Raw genomic sequence first — 18,948 nt, 5'->3', positions numbered from 1 at the left:
TCCTGGTCCAGCAGCGCTGGCAAGATTCAGCTGTCTTGCATACCCAGGGCAGGATTTGCTTTGAGCATGCTGGGACAGAGGCTCCCCTGGTTTGAGGGAGGTGTTTCAGTCAAACTAAATAGTTATGGGCGTTCAGGGTCTCGGCCAGCCCCTGAAAAGGAGCTGAATTAGGGTCAGCACTGTCGAGGTGGGACAGGCCAGTCTCTCCTTGTGCGTTGCAGGGCTGGTTTATGACTCGGTGATGCTCAAACACCAGTGCTCCTGTGGCGACAACAGCAACCACCCAGAGCACGCGGGCAGGATCCAGAGCATCTGGTCCCGTCTGCAGGAGCGGGGGCTGCGCAGCCAGTGCGAGGTGAGCACAAGCGGCGGGGCAGGAGATGCTGGGACGAGCCGATCTCCTGCTAATGCTGCCTTAGGGTAGCCTGCTCCCATCTCCATCCCTTTTGCTCCCAGATCTTCTCAGCCTCTTTGAGGGCTTGGACTTGTCCGTTGCTGGCAGTGCCGAGCTGGAACGTGCTGATCTGCCCGTCTCCAGCTTGGTGTGGCAGCAGCAGTCTGCTCTGCTGGAATATGGGTGTAGGGAGAGGTGTGACCCCTACCGAGATAGGGTTTTGCCAGCTCTGGGAACATCAGTGTCAGTTCCAGTCTGTCAGAAACCCTGCCCTGGCCTAGCAGGGTCTGCACAAGGCTCTGCAGTTGTAGGAAGGCGGTGCTGGTATTTCCTGCCTGCTCCCTGCCTGCTCCTTTGCAGGCAAATTTGCAGAGGGGTGCTCAAGTTCAAATCCAGCGCCAGAAGCGCGGTGCTCAGCCCTGCAGCTGTGTCCCCAGCCGCGGTGGCACGAGGTGTGGCCGTGCTGGGGCAGCAGGACGTGCCACCTCCACCCTCGGTGGTGGCAGAGCCTCTGTGTCCTACCTGGGGCGGCTCGGTCACAGCCCCTGTCTGTCACAGTGTCTGCGGGGACGCAAGGCCACCCTGGAAGAGCTGCAGTGTGTCCACAGCGAGCGCCACGTCTTCCTCTATGGCACCAACCCCCTCAACCGCCTCAAACTGGACAACGGGAAGCTGGCGGGTGAGTCCACATCCACAGCCGTGCCCTCGCCGGCTGCCCGCCCCTGCCCGCACACCCGCGGCGCATCTGGGGGCACCCTCAGGTGTGGGGACTGCGCCAAGCAGCTCCCCGGGGAGCTGCTCCTAATTCTGTCCGAGCAGCCAGGCCAAACCTCCCTCCTTGGTGGCCCTGTGCCGTGCGCCCCGTCCCCCACCGCTCCCCAGTTCCTCAGCTCTGAAGTCCTTGCTGTCCCCTCTCTCTGCAGGGATCCTGTCGCAGCGGATGTTCGTCATGCTGCCCTGCGGAGGGGTGGGGGTGAGTGCTCGATCTCTGCTCTGGCCGCTTTCGGACGGGGTTCTTCCTTTCTTCTGTCCCCAGCGAGGGCCTTCTCATGGGCTTGAGGGGAGAGGGAGCTCCCGAAGCCGTTGGGCAGCCTCAGGTGGGAGCGCTCCATCCGTGGGCAAGGTGTCATTGTGTCAGAGCTTGCCCTCCCCATCCTTGGGGTGCTCCCAAGCATCCCACACTTGAAAGGGGGATCCTTTACACCTCCTCACTCCAGGAAACCCAGCAGCCAAGAGCCCTTCAGAGCTATTTCGCAGAGCCCGGGGTGTTAGAAGCAAGCGAGCTGGTGGGACGCTGGGGGGAAGCCACAAGCCGTGCTCTCCGCTGAGGCGGGGAGCGGTGTCATGGGGGCAGCAGCTCACCGCTTCTCTCCAGACACTCCTGCGGCCTCTCCTCTCACAGCTTGCCGTCCTGGTTTCTCTCCGTTCATTGCGTTCTCCTCTCTTCCTCTCTCCCCTGTCTCTGTCCTTCTCTCTCTCTTTCAGGAAGGGCCTCACTCCGTGCCTTCCTGCTGCCTCTTCTGGTTCTTCTCCTCTCCTTGCCCCCGCTGCTGGGCACCAGCTCTTCTCAGCCCCGTTTGCATCTACTTTCCCCGCTCTGCCTCCCCCTCCCTGCTCTCCTCTCGCCCGCGCCCTGAAGGCGGGGGGGCTGGAGCTGCCCCTCTCCGTGGGCAAAGGGGACCCATTGAGTTGCACACATGGCGTTGATCAGAAGAGACTTGAGTTTTCCGGCTCTGGCTCGGCCCTTGAAGTGATCCTGATCAAACCAAGATGTTTGGTTAAACAATAAAATAAGATAAAGAAGGTAACGAGCGTTTTCTCAGTCACTCCTTCCAGCCCCCGGGTGCGGGGTGAGATGCTCCGTGTGGAGCTCAGCTCGGGGCTGGGGCTGTCGGCAGGCGCAGGAGCTGCCGTCCTGGCCAGGATTGCACCCTTGCCCCGTTGTGTGCGAGGTGGTCCAGCTCCGCAGTGCCCAGCCCTTCAGCCTGGACGGGATTGAACCCCTGGCCCCAAGCAGGGCGGCTGGCAGAGAGCCTGTGTCCCGTGACTGAGAGCTCCTCCACCGGTGCCTTGGCCCCGTCTGACCGCTGCCCTTGCTTCCAGGTGGACAGCGATACCATCTGGAATGAGCTGCATTCCTCCAACGCTGCTCGCTGGGCCGCGGGCAGCGTCACCGAGCTGGCCTTCAAGGTGGCCACCAGGGAGCTGAAGGTAGGCTGGCTTCATGCAGAGCTCCCAGAGCTGTGCGTTGCCCCGTGGCCGGGTAGGAGCGGGGCCGTGGGGTCTCACTGGCGGTCCCTGGGTGCTCCCAGCCTTGTGTGATGCTGGGGGGCAGCAGCTCTGATCCCCTTCGCCTCTGTTTTGTCCCCAGAACGGCTTCGCTGTGGTGCGGCCACCCGGACATCACGCGGATCCTTCCACCGCCATGTAAGGGCCCTTTCCCAAGTTGCAGGGCTTTGGGTTGGCACGTGGGAAGCCCCAAAAAACATCTGCTTGGCTCAAAATCACTGATTGCTCCAGACTAAACTCCCCCAGGACCCATCTGTATCCAGGCTGAAGGGAGAGGGGAGGGAGAGCCCATCCTTTGGGGAGCACGTGAGCCAGGAGGAAAGAGTGCTCAGGAAGGGCCCGAGCGTTAACCAGCTCCAACTCCCTCTTGCAGGGGATTCTGCTTCTTTAACTCGGTGGCCATTGCTGCCAGGCAGCTGCAGCAGAAAGGGAAGCTCAGCAAGATCCTCATTGTGGACTGGGTAAGTCCCTCTGTCCCCCAGCGCATCCCTGCTCCTCCCCAGGACATCCCCAGGAGCGGGTGTCTGCTCTGGGTTGGAGCTGGAGCAGAGAACAGCAAAACCTTTGGGACTGGCTGCCAGGAGCGTAGCTGGGAACCCCCCGGTGTGCCAGGATGGGGGATCCCAGAGCTTTTAGCTCCATGAGACTGTTGGGCCACCCTGAAGGCTGAAAAAAAGAGCGTCCTCCCAATCCCTCTCTCCCTGCAGGATGTTCACCACGGCAACGGGACTCAGCAGATCTTCTACAGAGACCCTGACGTTCTCTACATCTCTTTGCATCGTCACGACGACGGCAACTTCTTCCCCGGTAGCGGGGCTGCTGATGAGGTAAAAAGCCCCGAGAGGCTGCGAGATTGGTGCAGCTCTGCCCGGGGATGGCAGCGCTGGTGCCCAAGGTGACAGCTAGGAGAATGGGGCTCTGGTGTAATTCTGTGTTGGTGACTTGCGGGCTCGTTTCCCATCGCTGCCTGATCCTGCCTGCTTCACCCCGCTGCCTGCAGAGCTGAGGCTTCACCCCAGCCTGCAGCCAGCAGCATGGGGACAGTGTCTGATGGCTGCAAGGCTCTGGAAAATGTCAGGAAAATGCACTGCGGCTTCTTTGGGCAGTTTTGCAAACCCAGCCAGCTCCCACGGGTGTCCAGAACACCCAGCCCTGCCTCCCCGGAGCTATCCAGCACTGCCCCAGCGTCCCTGCGGGCCACAGAATCACAGAGTCATTCAGGTTGGAAAAGCCCCTCGGGATCATCGAGTCCAGCCCTCAGCCCGACTCTACAAAGTTCTCCCCTACCCCACATCCCCCAACAGCTCACCCAAACGACCCTTAAACACACCCAGGGGTGGGGACTCCACCCGCTCCCTGGGCAGCCTGTTCCACTCTCTGACCACTCTGTCAGGGAAACATTTTTTCCTCATGTCCAGCCTGACCCTCCCCTGTTGCAGTTCAAAGCCGTTCCTTCTCGTTCTGTCACTAATTCCCTGGGAGCAGAGACCAGCCCCAACCTCTCCACAACGTCCTTTCAGGGAGCTGCAGAGAGTGATGAGGTCTCCCCTCCCCTTCTCCTCCTCACACTGAACAGCCCCAGCTCCTTCCATCGCTCCTCACAGGATTTATTCTCCAGCCCCTTCCCCACCTCGTTGCCCTCCTCTGCCCTCGCTCCAGCCCCTCGAGATCTCTCTCGGATTGAGGTGCCCAAAACTGGACACAACCCTCCAGGTGTGGCCTCACCAGTGCAGAGCACAGGGGGACTGTCACCTCCCTGCTTCTGCTGGCCACACTATTTCTAATACACATCCAGGCCTTCACCCCTGTCCTTGCTCTCTCGCAGGTTGGTGCTGGCCCTGGCGAGGGATTTAACGTCAACATAGCCTGGACTGGAGGGCTCGACCCCCCCATGGGTGACCCTGAGTATCTGGCTGCGTTCAGGTACTGCTCCTTGTGTTCCTGCTCACCTCCTCTTCCCCTCCATGTCAGGCTGACCCAGCACTTAACGCCTCTTACTTGTTTTTTCCCCATGCAGGACGGTGGTGATGCCAATTGCACACGAATTCTCCCCCGACGTGGTGCTGGTGTCGGCCGGCTTTGACGCAGCTGATGGCCACCCACCGCCCCTGGGCGGCTACAAAGTCTCTGCTAAATGTGAGGAGGTGGAAGCGGCGCCGCAGGCTCGGGGCGGGTGGTTCCCGCTGCCCACCCAGGCTGGGGAACAGCGGAGGGGTGGCAGCTCTCCAGGGGAAGATCTTTGGGGTTGTACAGCCCTGGCATCTCCGGCAGGGAGGCTGACAACCCCCCCTCGGGCTTCTCCTCCAGGCTTTGGCTACATGACAAAGCAGCTGATGAGCCTGGCTGGCGGAGCCATCGTCCTCGCGCTAGAAGGTGGCCATGACCTTACAGCCATCTGCGATGCGTCCGAGGCCTGTGTCTCAGCCCTGCTGGGCAACGAGGTGAGAGCTGGGGGCCAGCGGGTCGGGACTGGGGGGGTGCACTGGTGCTGCGAGCCGAGCCCTGCGCACAGCTCCCTCCCATTCACTCCCTCGTGTGTTCATTCGGCAGCTGGACCCTCTCCCAGAAGAAAGCATGAGGCAGAAACCAAACCCCAACGCTGTGCGCTCCTTGGAAACGGTGATCCAGGTCCAGAGTGAGTGTCCCAGGGCCAGGGGCTTGGCTGGTTAACGAGGAAGGGCCGGGAGTGGGCATTTCCTCCCCTCTAGCAAACCCCATGACCTCCAAAGACACACTGGGCATAAAAAACTCCAGTGGAGTCCTTCATCATCATCACAGAATCACCTGGGTTGGAAAAGCCCTTGAAGCTCCTCCAGCCCCACCATGAACCTCCCCCTGACCGTTCCCAACTCCACCAGATCCCTCAGCGCTGGCTCAACCCGACTCTTCAACCCCTCCAGGGACGGGGACTCCCCCCCTGCCCTGGGCAGCCCATTCCAACGCCCAACAGCCCCTTCTGCAAAGAAATCCTTCCTAAGAGCCAGTCTGACCCTGCCCTGGCGCAGCTTGAGGCCATTCCCTCTTGGCCTGCCGCTGGGTCCTTGGCTCAAGAGACTCCTCCCCCCTCTCTGCACCCTCCTTTCAGGGAGTTGCAGAGGGCCAGGAGGTCTCCCCTCAGCCTCCTCTTCTCCAGACTAAACCCCCCTCGGTTCCCTCAGCCGCTCCTCATGTGCTCCAGACCCTCCTCGTGGCAGGGGGATGCCCCGTGTGTGAATTCACTGCAAGGGGACCCCAGAGACCTGGGGCACCCCCATCCTGGCACCTCCTGATTTTTGCTTCTCCCACAGGTAAATACTGGGTGGCCGTGCAGCGCTTCGCCTCCAAGCTGGGCTGCTCCTTCCTGGAGGCTCAGCACCACGAGGCAGAAGAGGTGGAGACGGTCACAGCCTTGGCCTCCCTCTCGGTGGCCGTGATGGTGGAGAAGAGGTGATGCTCTGAATGGATCCCAGGAGATGTGGGTGCCTCTCCCTGCGTGCCTGGCTCCCGACCTCGGTGTCGCGGCAGGGAGAGGCCGTGTCCACCAGCCAGATGAGCTGCCGGGAGCTCAGGACGGTGCTGGTGTGGGAGAGAGAAATTACAACCATCCTCCCCACCGAGAGCCCGGGGTCTGCAACCCTCAAATCCTGGCAGATCTGCCCTCAGGTGGGGGGGGTGGATGGGGGGGTGAGGTCCTGCATCTGCATGGTCAGGACCTGACCTGGCTTCTGGGAGACTCGGGGCTGGGCTCTTCCCAAACAAGATGAAAATGAGACCAAATCCTCCTCCCTTCCCTGGAGGCTGGAGGGGTGGGGGTGCACCACCTCCTTTCAGCAGGGTCCCCACCTGCCCAGCACCTTTCCTCACCCTCACCAGGACTCAGCTGGAGCCTCTGTGGGTCTCCGTGGAGCAGGAAGCTCCAGCTGGCAAGCTGGGAGGCTTGTTGGCTAGCTCCAGGAGCTGGACATGCCAGAAGGCCCCTCGACGCTGGGAGGGATGCGTTGTGTCACACGGGTCTCCTCCTTGTCTCAGGTGTCGTATTTCTCCGTTTCAGGCCACAGGACGAGCCAATGGAGGAAGAGGAGCCCATGAACCAGTGATGAGCGGTGACGTTCTCTGCTCCCCTGCTTCCAGGATGTGACTGGACTCTCCTGAGCCCAGCGCTCGCTCTTCACTCCTGGCTTCCCGTTTGCCACATCATCCTCACTCCCCGAGTCACGGTCCTGAAACGGCCCGGCCCTTTGGCTGCTGCCTCCGTGGGTCTCCCAGAAAGGATGTTCCTGCAGCCACCTGGAAGATGTCCTCCTGCTCGGGACCGATGGAGAACCACGAACTCCCTCTGCACGGCGTGGCCTCGCAAACCTCGACCGTGCCTGCGATCAGTCCCCAACCTTCGGGCCCTGAAGCCCCTCTGGGGTTGTGCGAGAGGCCTCCACCCCTCAGGCGCAGACCTGCCCTTCTCCTGGGACCTTCCTCACCCTTGGGGAAGGGGGTGGGTGTTGGGGTGGATGTTGTGGCCGTGCTGCGGGTGGTTAGAGCCACCCTCGGGACTGCACCCAGAGCTCCTCCCCGGCCGGGCAGCGATGCCTTTTGAGAATCAACCCCGTGTTTTGTTCGGGAGGGACAGACTCTGCGTCGTCCCACGAAGGCTTCCTGGCTCCCCCTTGCTAGGGCACAAGGTGACCGTGACACGGGCTCTGAGCTCGTTCTGCGCAGAAGGGTCTGGATGGCTGTGGGTGACGTCCCGACGCCCCACGGCTGGGGAAGAGCAAGGGCTGGAGTGGCTGCAGTGCCCGGGATTGCGCCCGTGGGTCCTCCTAACCACTAACCAGAGCGTCAACCTCTGGTGCCGGGGCTCTGATTTGCACTATATACAATTGCCGTGTGCTAATGTGAACCTTACGTACTCTTCTTTCCATGGGAATTTCGGGAACAAACACCTCTTCGTGTGGACTTGAGCCCTTTCTGGCGCCCGCTGACCTGACGATCTGTATCCTGTAAGCCTGAAAGTGGGGCCAGCCCAGCTCTCTTCCAGTCACCCCCCCTGCAGCTGCACCCCCAGCCCACCCCCAGCACCCCGTTGGGCTCCTCCAGCCGCCATCAGATCAAGTCCCGTTGCCCTCAGCTCGGTGCTCAGCTCCCCCAGGGCTGCCCCAAGCCCCGGCACTGCAGCGCCCGGCTCTGTCCAGGCTGTTTTGGGGTGACAGAGGCAGTGTCAGGCCCCCCCCCAAAATGAGGCGTCCATCTAGAGCTGCCGCATCTCGGACTGCAGCAGGGCCCCCCGGGTGGCTCCTCACCCTCCCAGAGCCTTCCCCTCGTCCTCCCCCCATGTCCCGGGGGTTGTCCCCCAAGGATGGGTCCCCCCCCTCGGGTGTCGGGGTGCTGGGGTGCAGCGGGGGCTGGGGCCGAGGGGATCCTGAGACCTGGCTGAGCTCGGGAGGCGGCCGGGTCCGTCTGCAGGCACAGGGAGGAGATTTTGTAAAAAAAAAAAAATAACAAGGAGAAAAGGAAAAAAAAAAAAAAAAAGGACCTTGGAAGAATAAAACATTTCTGTGTCTCAGACTGCCCAGAGCTGGGTCCAGCAGCGCCGGCTGGGGGCACGGGGGAGGGTGTGAGTTCCCCTAGTGACAGCAGACCGTGGCACTGCCCCTGCACCCCCCCCGAGGGCTGCCTCCTGGCTGCTGGGGGACAGCTTGGGCAGGAAGGGGTTAAAAAGCACCCCAAAACCTTTCTGTGTGGTCTCCAGAGCCTGGCCATTGCAGATGCTGTCCCTCCACCCTCCGGGCCCCCTCCCCAAGGTGGGCTGGGGGGAGGGGGTGGGAAGGACCTGCTGCTTCTCCAGCCTTGGGGCACTTTGTGTCTGGTGTCCCCAAGCCGAGGCTGGTGCTGCCACCCCCCATCCCCTTCCCAGTGCCAACCAGTGCGGCCCCTCCGCTCCCCCCTGTCCCCCCAGGCTGGGCACCCTGCAGCCCCCGGCCCTGACTCCTCCGGTGCCGCCACCTCCCCCTCCGCCGGCCTCAGTTTCCCCTCCCTGCCCAGCCCCACCCTCACTCCCGTTTCTCCCGAGTGGTCCCAGCCGAGAGCAGTCGTGGCCTGTGGCCACTCCGTTGCCTCCGAGGGAGCCCAAAGCTCGGCGTGGAAGGAGAAGTTTGTGCCCCAGTTTCCTCCAGCAGAAAGCTGGGGGTGCAGCTGGGTGAGCTGTGGAAGCCGTGACATGCCCCGAACAAACGGCCTCTTTGAACGTCTTTATTATTTAACATTTTCAGGTTTCCTCTGGGTCTATCAGGGCAAGATACCAAAGGAAAAAAAGCTGTGATTAATTAAGCTCATAAATTCAAGGGCTGGCCCTCCGCAGGCTCCAGCCCGGCAGGTCTGGGAGCACCCAGCAAGCCCCTCACAAGCATCATCCTTCATCCTTCGCACCCCAAACCGGAGCCGAACCCCTGAGCACCCCCCTGCATTTGCTCCCCTCTTGCGTCACCACGACCGATGCACCGAACGGCTCCCGGGAAGCGCCAACCCCCGTTTCAACCCCGAAGACGGGGCCAAACGACGTGGTGGCCAAGCGTGGGCATTCGTGGGAAGGTGTTTTTTTTTTTCCAGCAGAGTTGTGTGCTTGCTTGGAAGGGTCCCCCCTCCCCGTAGGGTGGCACCTCCTCATCCCCAGGTCCCCCCTAAACACCAATTTCAGGGGTGTCTGCTGAGCAGGGAGGCTGGAGGAGGTGGGGGGGGGCCCGTGGGTGGAGGTCCTGCCACCGGGTCTGGGTGGGCACGTTGCTGCCTGGGTGCTCCCACCCCTTCCCAGTTAGGAGGGAGGGACAGAGGGACCTCACTGAGCTCCCATCAACCTGATTTATCAGCTGAACTTCGGGTGGAAGAGCCCCGCCATGAATCCAATGGTGGAGGCCCCAGGGAGGGGCTCTCCTCTGCAGCCACCCCGGTTGCCAGCCGTGCGTCCCAGACGAGCACACTCCACCCCACTGTAAATGGAGAGTGGGACCCCCCAAAACAGCCACTGGGTCCCACAAAAGTCACTCGCACTTCCCAGCTGATGGGAAGGTTTGTTGGCGTGACAAGAAAAGCCACATGACACCACAGCCACCCACGCCAAGGGTGCTGTGGGACACCTAACGTGGCGCTGGGGTGGCCGTCCCATGGGGATGGGGGTTACTGGGCAACCAACGTGGCGGTGAGGTGGCCATCCCGTGGGGATGGGGGTTACTGGGCAACCAACGTGGCGGTGAGGTGGCCATCCCGTGGGGATGGGGGTTACTGGGCAACCAACGTGGCGGTGGGGTGGCCATCCCGTGGGGATGGGGGTTACTGGGCAACCAACGTGGCGGTGGGGTGGCCATCCCGTGGGGTTGGGGGTTACTGGGCAACCAACATGGCGTTGGGGTGGCCATCCTGTGGGGACAGGGGTTACTGGGGCTTTGCCCCAGGCCACAAGCAGATGCTGAGGGCCTGAACCTCTCCAGATCCTCACCCCAAACACCTTTTTCCCCCACAACTTTCTGTGGCTTTTGGAAACAGCAACCGTGGTCGTGACTGAACACTGAAAAAAAGCCAAAGCCACGGTTCAAATTATTGTTCCTTCCTTAGGGCTGATGTTTTGCTCATTTAAAAATAAGTAATACAGGCATTTTTTTAAAAAAAAAAAACAAAAGACTCAACAAAATGTTACTTAAAAAATAAATTTTAAAAAGATACTTTACCCTTTCTTTAAAAAAATTACCATTGGAAGCCTGAGTCTCCACTTCACAAAGAGGTATTTCCCCTTTATTTTTAAAGCATATTTTATTTTTTTGAAAGAATTTTTATATTTCTAAAGGTGGTTTCATTTTTCCTGTGTAAAATACTTCGTCTGATGCAGTTAACGAAGCCATCCACAACCCTGTTTTTAATGGAATTTTTATTTTTTTTAAGCACATTCAGATCTTTTTAAAGGCTGCGGTCAGCTCCCTGGAGCAGGGAATCCACTCACACTGTACATAAAAAATTGAGAATTACATAGAAAAAAATAGTCTGAGCCTTGCTGTCACTTCTCGTTGGATTTTCTGGTGCGTAATAAAGCGTGATCACTAATTGAAACTCTGCTGTGGAGTCATTGGTAACACTTCTCTCCCGTGTGGATTATTTTGGGTTCCACGCCTGTTGCAGCCTCACTTACAGGGACTTCCCCCCCCCCGCCCCTTTCTCTGCTATAACAAGCAAAAATACCTGATTCTCTTTTGCCCAATTTCAATAAAACTGGCCGAGCACCAGCGCTGACAGAGGACGTGGGGGGGTGCGTGGCTGCGCCGCCTCGTGCTTACAACAGCACCATTTCCTTAGGAAACAAAAGGATTGAACCCTGGAAAATTCCCCCTGGACTTTATTGGGATTGTCTGGAAACCCCAACACCGTCCCCCAGCATCTCCACATCCCCCCAACTCCTTCTCCCCCCAAAAGAGCCCCAACCGCCCCCCCCAGAGCAGCACCGCTCCCGAGATGTCCCCGAACTCCCCCATTCTCGTGGGGCAGAGGGAAGGGCTGTGTGTGACGTCTCCAGCCTTATTTTCCAATAATTTCAAAGAAACGGGGTTGTTCCACCAGAGCGGGTGATGTTGAGGCAGGCCCGTGGGGTACAGGGGGAGGGCGTCGAGAGCCGCGGGGTTCACCGAGGGGTTCAGCAGCCCCCCCAGACCCGCTCGGCGTGCCGGGCAGCAGTTCCCACCGCGGCATCGCTGCGGCACAGACCTCCAGAGCAGGATAAAAGCGGAACCACGCTGGGCTCTGAGCTCCATCCTTGGCCAAACCCTCGGACGCTGCGTTTTCACATCCTGGGAAGCGGCGAGGACCAGCCAGCGAGGGAAGGCTCGGGCCCTTCCCATCGTCCCGACGGGAGTTGTCCTGCCCGGTGCTGGCAGAAGGCAGCTGCCTGCACATCCTGGCTGTGGGGCTGGCTGCAGGCAGCGGGGGGATGCGGGGAGGACCGAGCCCGCTGAGCCATCGACTTCCCTGCAGGCTCGGGAAAGTCGATAACTTGACTATTTCTTACCTGCGAGTCAAAAATAAATTACACCTTTAAGAGTTTCATACACAGCGTCCAAACAAGCTCGTTTCAAGCAAAACCACCCAGGTCCTGGTTCGGGTCCCTCTGCCCCAGCCCTGGGGTTTGGAGGGGGTCAGAGCAGCCCCAGGCGAGGGGGCTGGCAGGGTGGGACGGTGCTCGTGCTCTCCTGCTCGCCGGGGAGGCTGCTGTCAGGTTTTGGGTGCTGGAGGAGAGTGGGGTGGCTGGGTCTGGGTGCCCGGGCGCTGGCGAGCTGCTGCTTGTTTCCATCGAGGCGGAGGCGTAAGACCTACGGGGAGACAGGCAGGGTCAGCCTGGCTGCCAAGTCACCGAGGGTTTGGCTCGGCACGGCCAGCCCAGGCTTCCCAAAATCATGCAAAATCCGGCGCGCGGCTGGGAAGCTGGCGGGGAGAAAAGCCACGTTCGGTTGCTGGCTCCTGAGCCTTCGTGCTTCGCATTCGCAGACTTCCCTGTGGCCGCAAGAGTTTGCCTGGGACGCTCTGGGAAATGTCCTCGCACCTGAGCCGGGGACCACGAGCGTTCCAAAAAATCACAGCTTTTACCCCAAATATGTTTCTCTGGGAGGATGGAGAAGGAAAACAGCCGACCCGCTCATCTCTCCTTCCCTCCCCTCCGTGGGGGGAGGACTGGTGTTACCCCGCGGTGGTCTGTCCCCTCTCCAGCCCCGAGGACGCCAGGCTGTCCCCAGGGCGGGTGACACCAGAGGGGACCCCATGGAGCCACTGGATGCCTCTGGCCACCACTGGCCGCCAGCCTGGAGCCAGGGTCCGTGGCACGGGTGAACCGAGCGCGGGAGCAGGGCAGACCCTGCCTGAGCTGGACCTTGGGCCGGGGGAAACGTCTCCTGCACGGGCTGGAGGAGATTAGAAACGGCTCCAGCAGGTCTTGAGAGACGGGACGTGGGGGGCGAGGGGAATCCAGCCCCGGGGGCAACAGCTTCATTTTGCTGGCCCCGGAGCTGTCTGGGCTTCCTCCCCATCACCCCCAGGTCTCTGGTTTTATTTCATCCCCCCCTGCATTGCCTCCTGTTTTTCTAGTCCTTCCTTTGCGCAATAGCAGAGACCTTTAACTCTCCGGAGAGGAGCCTGGAGAGGAATAAATCAAACCCTCCAGTAATTCACCCCGGGCACTGCTGAGGTAATGCAGACGGGGCCGGCGGGCTGCTGGGGGCAGCCCCTGCCCACCCTCCCTGCAGGCAGGGCTGCCCGCGGGGCTCACAGATGGGGCAGAGCCTGCCTGAGCCAGGCGGCAGAGAGAGAAAAAATCCCCAAAGCCCAACGCGTCCCATCGCTTGGGGGACTGACAGGTCTGCGGTGGGTGCTGTGCACATCCCCGGTGCTCAAGGGCAACGGTGCCCGGCACAACGGGCAACCAAAAAATTCCGGTGTCGGCTGGCCCAGCGCAGGGATGTGCTGGGGCGTGAGGAGCGCAGGCACGAGCGGCTCAGCCCAGCTCATATAAAACTTAATCATCTCCCCTCGCCTCACGGCACGGCCGTTCCCAAACCAACAAGGTCTAACGCCAATTAACGTGCTCACCGCAGGATTTTGAAGGCTGCCGAAGGGCTGCGGGAGCCTCCGGAGGAGACCAGCCCTGCTCCAGGGGACCGACCGACATGGGGCTGGAGAGGACCAGACCACGGAGCCACAACGCTCTGCGAGCCCCGGCTGAGCGCTGCCCTTCCCTCCCTCCGCCGCATTAACACCCTCATCTCTGTGCAGGTACAGCCCTATAAAAGGAAATTAAATGCAAAGCCCGTCTTGTTAACGCATCTCCTTCGTTCCTCCTCAGATCCCAGGTGCCTTCCCATGACATTCGGCGATGAAATACGGGTTCGTTTCAAAGGCATTCCTCTGGGCTAAGCGAACGCAGCTGAGAGCGAGCGAGCCCGTCTCCTCGTGGGGATCGTAAACCGGCAGACATTTTAATGCTCGTGAGGGCTGGCTCTGTAATTTTATCTCTGTTTTAATTTTAACTAATCCTGAGTAGGGCTGAGAACCTGCCTTCCTGCGATGGAGAGGAGCCTGGTCCCCCCGGGGCAGGTTTGGTGTTGAGTTCTTCCATCTTTGATAGAAAGGTGAAAGTTTTTGCTGGAAAAAGGCTTTTCTGCCGGTGAAATGAACGGCAGCCCCAGTTGCCCCTGTGCCACGTCCTCGTGCCGGATGCTCTCGTGCCAGGGGAGCTGGAGGGGGATGGCTGGATGGCCTGCGGCTCTCCCTGCTCCGGGCTGGGCTCTGGGAACAGCGGCAGAACCGCTCGGCACAGCGAGGTGATGCCACCCCTTGCTCCTACACAGCAGTCGGGGTGTCCCCGACAGCCACGGTGTGGGGTGTCCCCGACCAGCCCCGTCTGGTCCTGCACCCATACCCGGAACATGAGATCAGCCCTGGGATCTGGGGGATGTCCTGCATCCCTCATCTACAGCGGCTCCTCCAGCCCCGGGGCACCAAAGCTGGAGCCTTCAAGGCACCAAATATCTCCTCTTCTACCCGTCCATCCTGCAGACGCCGTAGCAAACGCTACACCGGCGTGTGGGGGAAGAAAACAGCCTTTGGAGGAAACTTCTGGGCTCTAAACCTGCTCTACGCCAGAGCAAGGAGCAAATCCCAGAAGCATCCTGCCAGAGCGCATGGATGGGAGCACGGCTGGTACTTAACGTGGCCCTTGACCCAAATGGAAAAAATGAAAAATGACCCAGGCACAGATTTCCCAGGATTTGGGCAACTCCTCCTCTCTTCTGGGAGTTCAAACCAAAAGTGAAAGCCGGGTGGTTCCTCGCCTGCTGGATCTGGCTAAGGAGGAGCCCAGCGCCTGGGCTTGGTCTAACCCAGCCCGGGGGTCCTGGGCCACCTTGGCCAGTTTAACCAGCAGTGAGCGAACGGACACGCTTCTCGCTGCTTTTAAAGGACTGATCCAGGGTGGCAAGGCAGCTCAGCCGGACGGGACCGCGCTTCCTCGCCGGTCTGCAGAGGGATCGCAGCTTTTTGAAGCAGATGCTGCTTCAAATGCGTTTTCTGGATAGTGAAAGGAGCTCTCCCCAAGCTCCTTCAATACCCTGGTGCTTTAATACTGTGCAATGAGATGTATTTATAAATAAAAGAAAATGAAACATCCACCCGACAAAGCAGACTCCAAGCAAGAGCAACAGTCCCCAAAGGGAAGATTTATCCAAGGTCTTTCAGGATAGACAATTAAGTGAGGGCAACGCGAGAAAGACAATAAATCCAGGGAGACAAATGAAGGGCAAGGAATATCACCCCTCACCACTCCGCCAGTCTTTCTCCCCCAGCAGTTTCAGCTTCCAGCCTCATTTTCTCCTCCAGCAGGAAAAGAAACCATTTTAATGTGCTCAAGACTGTGCTGAAAAACCGTGAGCTTGGGGGACTTCAAACATTATTTTTCTTGCCTGAGGGCTCAATCCCTCTTTCCCCGGATGATGTCTCCTGGTTAACAAGGGCATATCCACATCCAGCTACTCCAGCACCCTTTGATATTTAATAGGCTGAGTTCCAGTGGAGACCAGTATGCCGCGCTCGCAGCAGCCATTAGCTGCTTTACATTATAAAATTACAGTCCCATTGCAAGCGCTGGGTTAATTCACTTACGGAGGAGAGACGCAGCCTTTCCAACTCCAGCATCGCTTCCCCTGTGGCTGTTCCCTCTTTTTGGTCTTTGCTTAGCAAATCCTCCTCCCATTACTTCCCTGCCCAACTGGGAGTTGCTAATTGGTACCGGAATACCGCTGCAGGTTGGCACAAAGCAGATTATTATCTATTCAGCTGAAGGATGCTTCGCCTCAAGGCAAGCACCGAAGCCGCTTGGGATGAATATTAACCAGCAGTGATAAGCACACCGAGCGTACCACGCTCACAGGACATGAGGGATTTTACACGGAGGCTCTTTCATTTAGCAGAGAGGTCTTTAGGATCGCTAAGGGTCTTTAATTCCTGTTTATCATGGGAACACAATCCCTGCCAAGCACTCAGCTTAAATAAACAGGTCTACGAGTCAACGACCGGGCACAGAGCTGCACGTCAGCCCACACACGCGTGCTCCGAGAGCAATGGCCCCGAGTCTGGGGGCGATGGGGAGGGCACTCAGAAACCCCACACCTCCCCAGGGTGAAAATGCCTTTAGCTGGGCTTTAACGGAGCGCACACACCTCCTCGGCACGGGCCTCACCAACACAGTGCTGAAGCTCCTAAAAACCACCCACCGAAGAAACCCGCGAGCTGCTTCCACCTCTCCCGCGAATTCAGGAGCGGGGAAAAGCCGTGCCGAGCTCTTTTGGGAGCATGCACAGAGCACCCCGCGCCCCCCAAAACACGATAACCCAGCTGCATGCTGAAAAACTCGCAGGGCTGCAAAAATGTGATGCCCAGAAGAGGATGAGGGAGCCTCTGGGGGTAATAGGGGCTTGCTCTGCTTGCGGGGCTCCACACCCCGACTGTCTCTGGCAGCTTTTTGACTTCTCAAAGTGAGAATAAGTACCCACACGCTTCGCTCTGCCTGTCCCGGAGGGGAAGGGGTCCCCGGCGGCACCCAGCCATGGCTACGGGGCAGCAATCCCGCTTCCAGCAAGGACGGTCTTTCATTTTTTAAACAACCAGGTCTGCCCCAAATAATTGAGGTTAAACATGGGTTTAGAAAACTGGCAGTTTTCCTGTTGGTTGGAAAAGATCTCAGCCAGGCTTGCAGGAAAATGAGAGTTTAAATGTGGCACATCCTTAGGTGAAATCCCCCTGGGAGCTGGTCAGCAGCGCCTGCACCTCCAGCTGCAGATCTGAGCTGAAATTCAGGGCTGTGAAGTGGCAAAGCCCGATGGCAGAAGGGTCAGCGGTGCTCGGGGTGGGGGGACACCGGCCATGCCAGAGGGTCCCCCACAACCCCGACATCACTTGAGCCACTTTGCAGAAATTTTGTCTCAAAAAGGCCACTTTCCTCCCTTTCCCTCTCCCTCTGGCCTTCCAAACTGCGAGACCAGGGCAGAGAGCAGATATATTTTTGCACTATGGCTTCCCCCAGACGTACTCTGAAGGTGAAGGCGCTGGCAGCCCGTCGTCCTTGGCGGGCTGTGCCCATGATGAGGTGGGGACCAGCGATCTCACACCAGTCTCTGCCCCAGATGGGGGTCAGCACGGCTTAAAATAGGGTCTTGCACCCACTCAACACTTCTCATCACAGGGGCCGGACTCTCTTGTGTTATAAATTTGCTGCTTCTGCGGGCACGGAGACCACGGCTGGGCGCAGGCACCCGGGTCCCCGTGCGGAATCGGGACTGCGGTAAGACTGGCCAGGAGGAAAAATGGCACACAAGGAGGGTGATGCCAATTCCTGTCAGAAAATAATTTAAAAAGGGTCTTTTGTGGGTAACCCTTAGTGGTAGGTGCAAGAAAAATAGAGTCCTTTTGCAGTTGGCTTCCCCAGAGGACACGGCGGTCCCTCACCCCAGTGCCAGGGCTGACACAAGGCAGGGGTTAATGAGTCAGTGCCCAAGAAAAGTCAGAAGCCCTGGTGCTGTTCTGGGGACAACGGGAACTCTTGGGAGCTGGGCTGGGCTCCCATGAAATGTCCCCAAAGTCCACGGCTTGGGACTGTCCTCTGGAGATTTCTGTTCCTGCTCATGGGCTGCAGGACATGTTAGCACGCAGCTGACCCTCTCCCCCCGTTCACCCTTTCTCCCAGCCCAACAAGACCTAAAGCACCGAAAATAGGATTATCTCCCTCCCCTCTCAGCAGCTTTGCCAGTGATTGAAAAGATGCTGAGGTGGTGGCTGGATGGTGCTGAGTACGTCAAACAAGGGGTGCAGTGCAAGGAGTGGGCAGACCTCACCGCCCCGGCATCCTCGCTCAACATTTTATTCTCTGCAGATCGGGAGGGATTACGGATCCCATCTTATCTGCAGCGCCTTAGGAGAAGGCTAGAAGAAAGCCTGGCAGGCTGGAGGCCCCAGGGCCACCCAACGGCTCCAAGCAATGGCTACCGAGTTCGCCCCGGTGGCCAGGACAAGGCCGGGTCCTTTGCACGGTGGGAGCCACAGCAGCCGTCGGGTGATGGCTGCGGGGCTACCGCTGGCCTCGCTCGTGCGGCTTCGACACCTCGGTAACCCAAGCACCTCCAGGAGGGTGTCTGCTGATTTACGCGCCCTCCTGGGTTACTGTGAGAGGATAAATCAGATTTTTTAAGCCCTCATTTTAAACCTTTCACTAGCCTGCCCCAGACCAGACCCTGCTAAATGAGATCAGTCGCTTTAGGGCTCCACTGCTCAGCCCCCTGCGACGTCCCACCAGCCCCAGCGAGGTTGGGAATCGCCACCTCCTCTGACCGCTGGCCTTGGCGGCGTCTGGGGTTCGTTAAAGCAAATCGCTTGCACGTGGAGCATGAGGAGGGGGTGGCTGCTGTGCGTTTCCCCCACAGGACCGAGCTGGGGAGATGCGCGGAGGATGCAGGAGCGAGGGACGTGCGGAGGTGTCGGCGGGGAGGTGTCGGTACATACCCCGGCTCAGTGGGATGCGGACATGGACCAAGCCCCTTCCATCCTCCAGACAGAGAAGGCATAGCTGAGCCTCTCGTGGGCCAGGTAGTTGCAGCTGGTGATCTTGTGGTCCAGCTCATCGCTCTGCAGGACCTGGTACAAGAAGTCTATGTAGCGGGCGGCCAGCTTGAGGGTTTGGATCTTGCTCAGCTTGTCGGAGGGCAGCGTCGGGATGATCTTCCGCAGCTCCGCGAAGGCGTCGTTGAGCGACTGGGTCCGCTGGCGTTCCCGCACGTTGGCGATCACACGCTGCGTGTGCACGTCCTCAAAGGACTGCGGGACGGGGCTGCGCTTGCTCCGCTTGCCCTGCGGCGAGGGGGCACCGCTGTCCTCCGCTGGCTTGCCCCCCTGGCCACGCTTGCGGAGACATTTCTTGTGCAGCCGCTCGCCTTCCTCCTCGCTGGTGACCAGGCTGCCTTCGGGGGAGTCCGGACACATGTTTTCCTCTTTCATCTTCTCGTCACCTTGCAGGCGAAGGGCTCCGGGGTCTCACGAGATGCGGCGGCCACAGCACATCGGCAAGGCGGCCTGGAGAGCAGCCAGAGCCCACTTGAGAGGTGCAGCCTGGAGCATCCACCCTTCAGCCTCCCCAAACTTCCCAAGCCTTGCAGAGCCCTCCAAGGAGCTCCGTTGGTTTTTCCTTTGGGCTACAGAGAGGAGGGCGTTCGAATAACTTTGGG

The 18,948-nt window shown here is 59.5% G+C and overlaps 2 protein-coding genes across 10 annotated transcripts in view; one reads left to right on the top strand and one right to left on the bottom strand.

Moving 5' to 3' along the window:
• The window catches only part of HDAC7 (histone deacetylase 7), an 89,314-nt gene extending 81,697 nt beyond the window's left edge, over positions 1 to 7,617 (top strand). For all 9 annotated transcript variants that reach the window (XM_074853891.1, XM_074853892.1, XM_074853895.1 and 6 more), the window contains 13 exons: positions 222 to 355; positions 953 to 1,073; positions 1,318 to 1,367; positions 2,498 to 2,605; positions 2,766 to 2,821; positions 3,057 to 3,144; positions 3,391 to 3,510; positions 4,509 to 4,606; positions 4,701 to 4,819; positions 4,991 to 5,124; positions 5,234 to 5,318; positions 5,971 to 6,109; positions 6,714 to 7,617. In XM_074853891.1, coding sequence (XP_074709992.1) covers positions 222 to 355; positions 953 to 1,073; positions 1,318 to 1,367; positions 2,498 to 2,605; positions 2,766 to 2,821; positions 3,057 to 3,144; positions 3,391 to 3,510; positions 4,509 to 4,606; positions 4,701 to 4,819; positions 4,991 to 5,124; positions 5,234 to 5,318; positions 5,971 to 6,109; positions 6,714 to 6,759 — 1,298 coding nt within the window. In that variant the 3' untranslated portion in view covers positions 6,760 to 7,617. The remainder of the gene's footprint in view (positions 1 to 221; positions 356 to 952; positions 1,074 to 1,317; positions 1,368 to 2,497; positions 2,606 to 2,765; positions 2,822 to 3,056; positions 3,145 to 3,390; positions 3,511 to 4,508; positions 4,607 to 4,700; positions 4,820 to 4,990; positions 5,125 to 5,233; positions 5,319 to 5,970; positions 6,110 to 6,713) is intronic.
• A 10,618-nt stretch (positions 7,618 to 18,235) lies between these two features.
• Positions 18,236 to 18,721, bottom strand: LOC141936661 (twist-related protein 2-like). The gene has a single exon (XM_074853807.1). The coding sequence runs from the start codon at positions 18,719 to 18,721 to the stop codon at positions 18,236 to 18,238; it is 486 nt and encodes a 161-aa protein (XP_074709908.1).
• Positions 18,722 to 18,948: the final 227 nt, after the last annotated feature.

This window comes from Strix uralensis, chromosome 33, assembly GCF_047716275.1.
Source record: "Strix uralensis isolate ZFMK-TIS-50842 chromosome 33, bStrUra1, whole genome shotgun sequence".
NCBI lineage: Eukaryota > Metazoa > Chordata > Aves > Strigiformes > Strigidae > Strix > Strix uralensis.
Note: the sequence above shows the minus strand (reverse complement) of the source record. Positions and strands in the feature narration are given on the sequence as shown.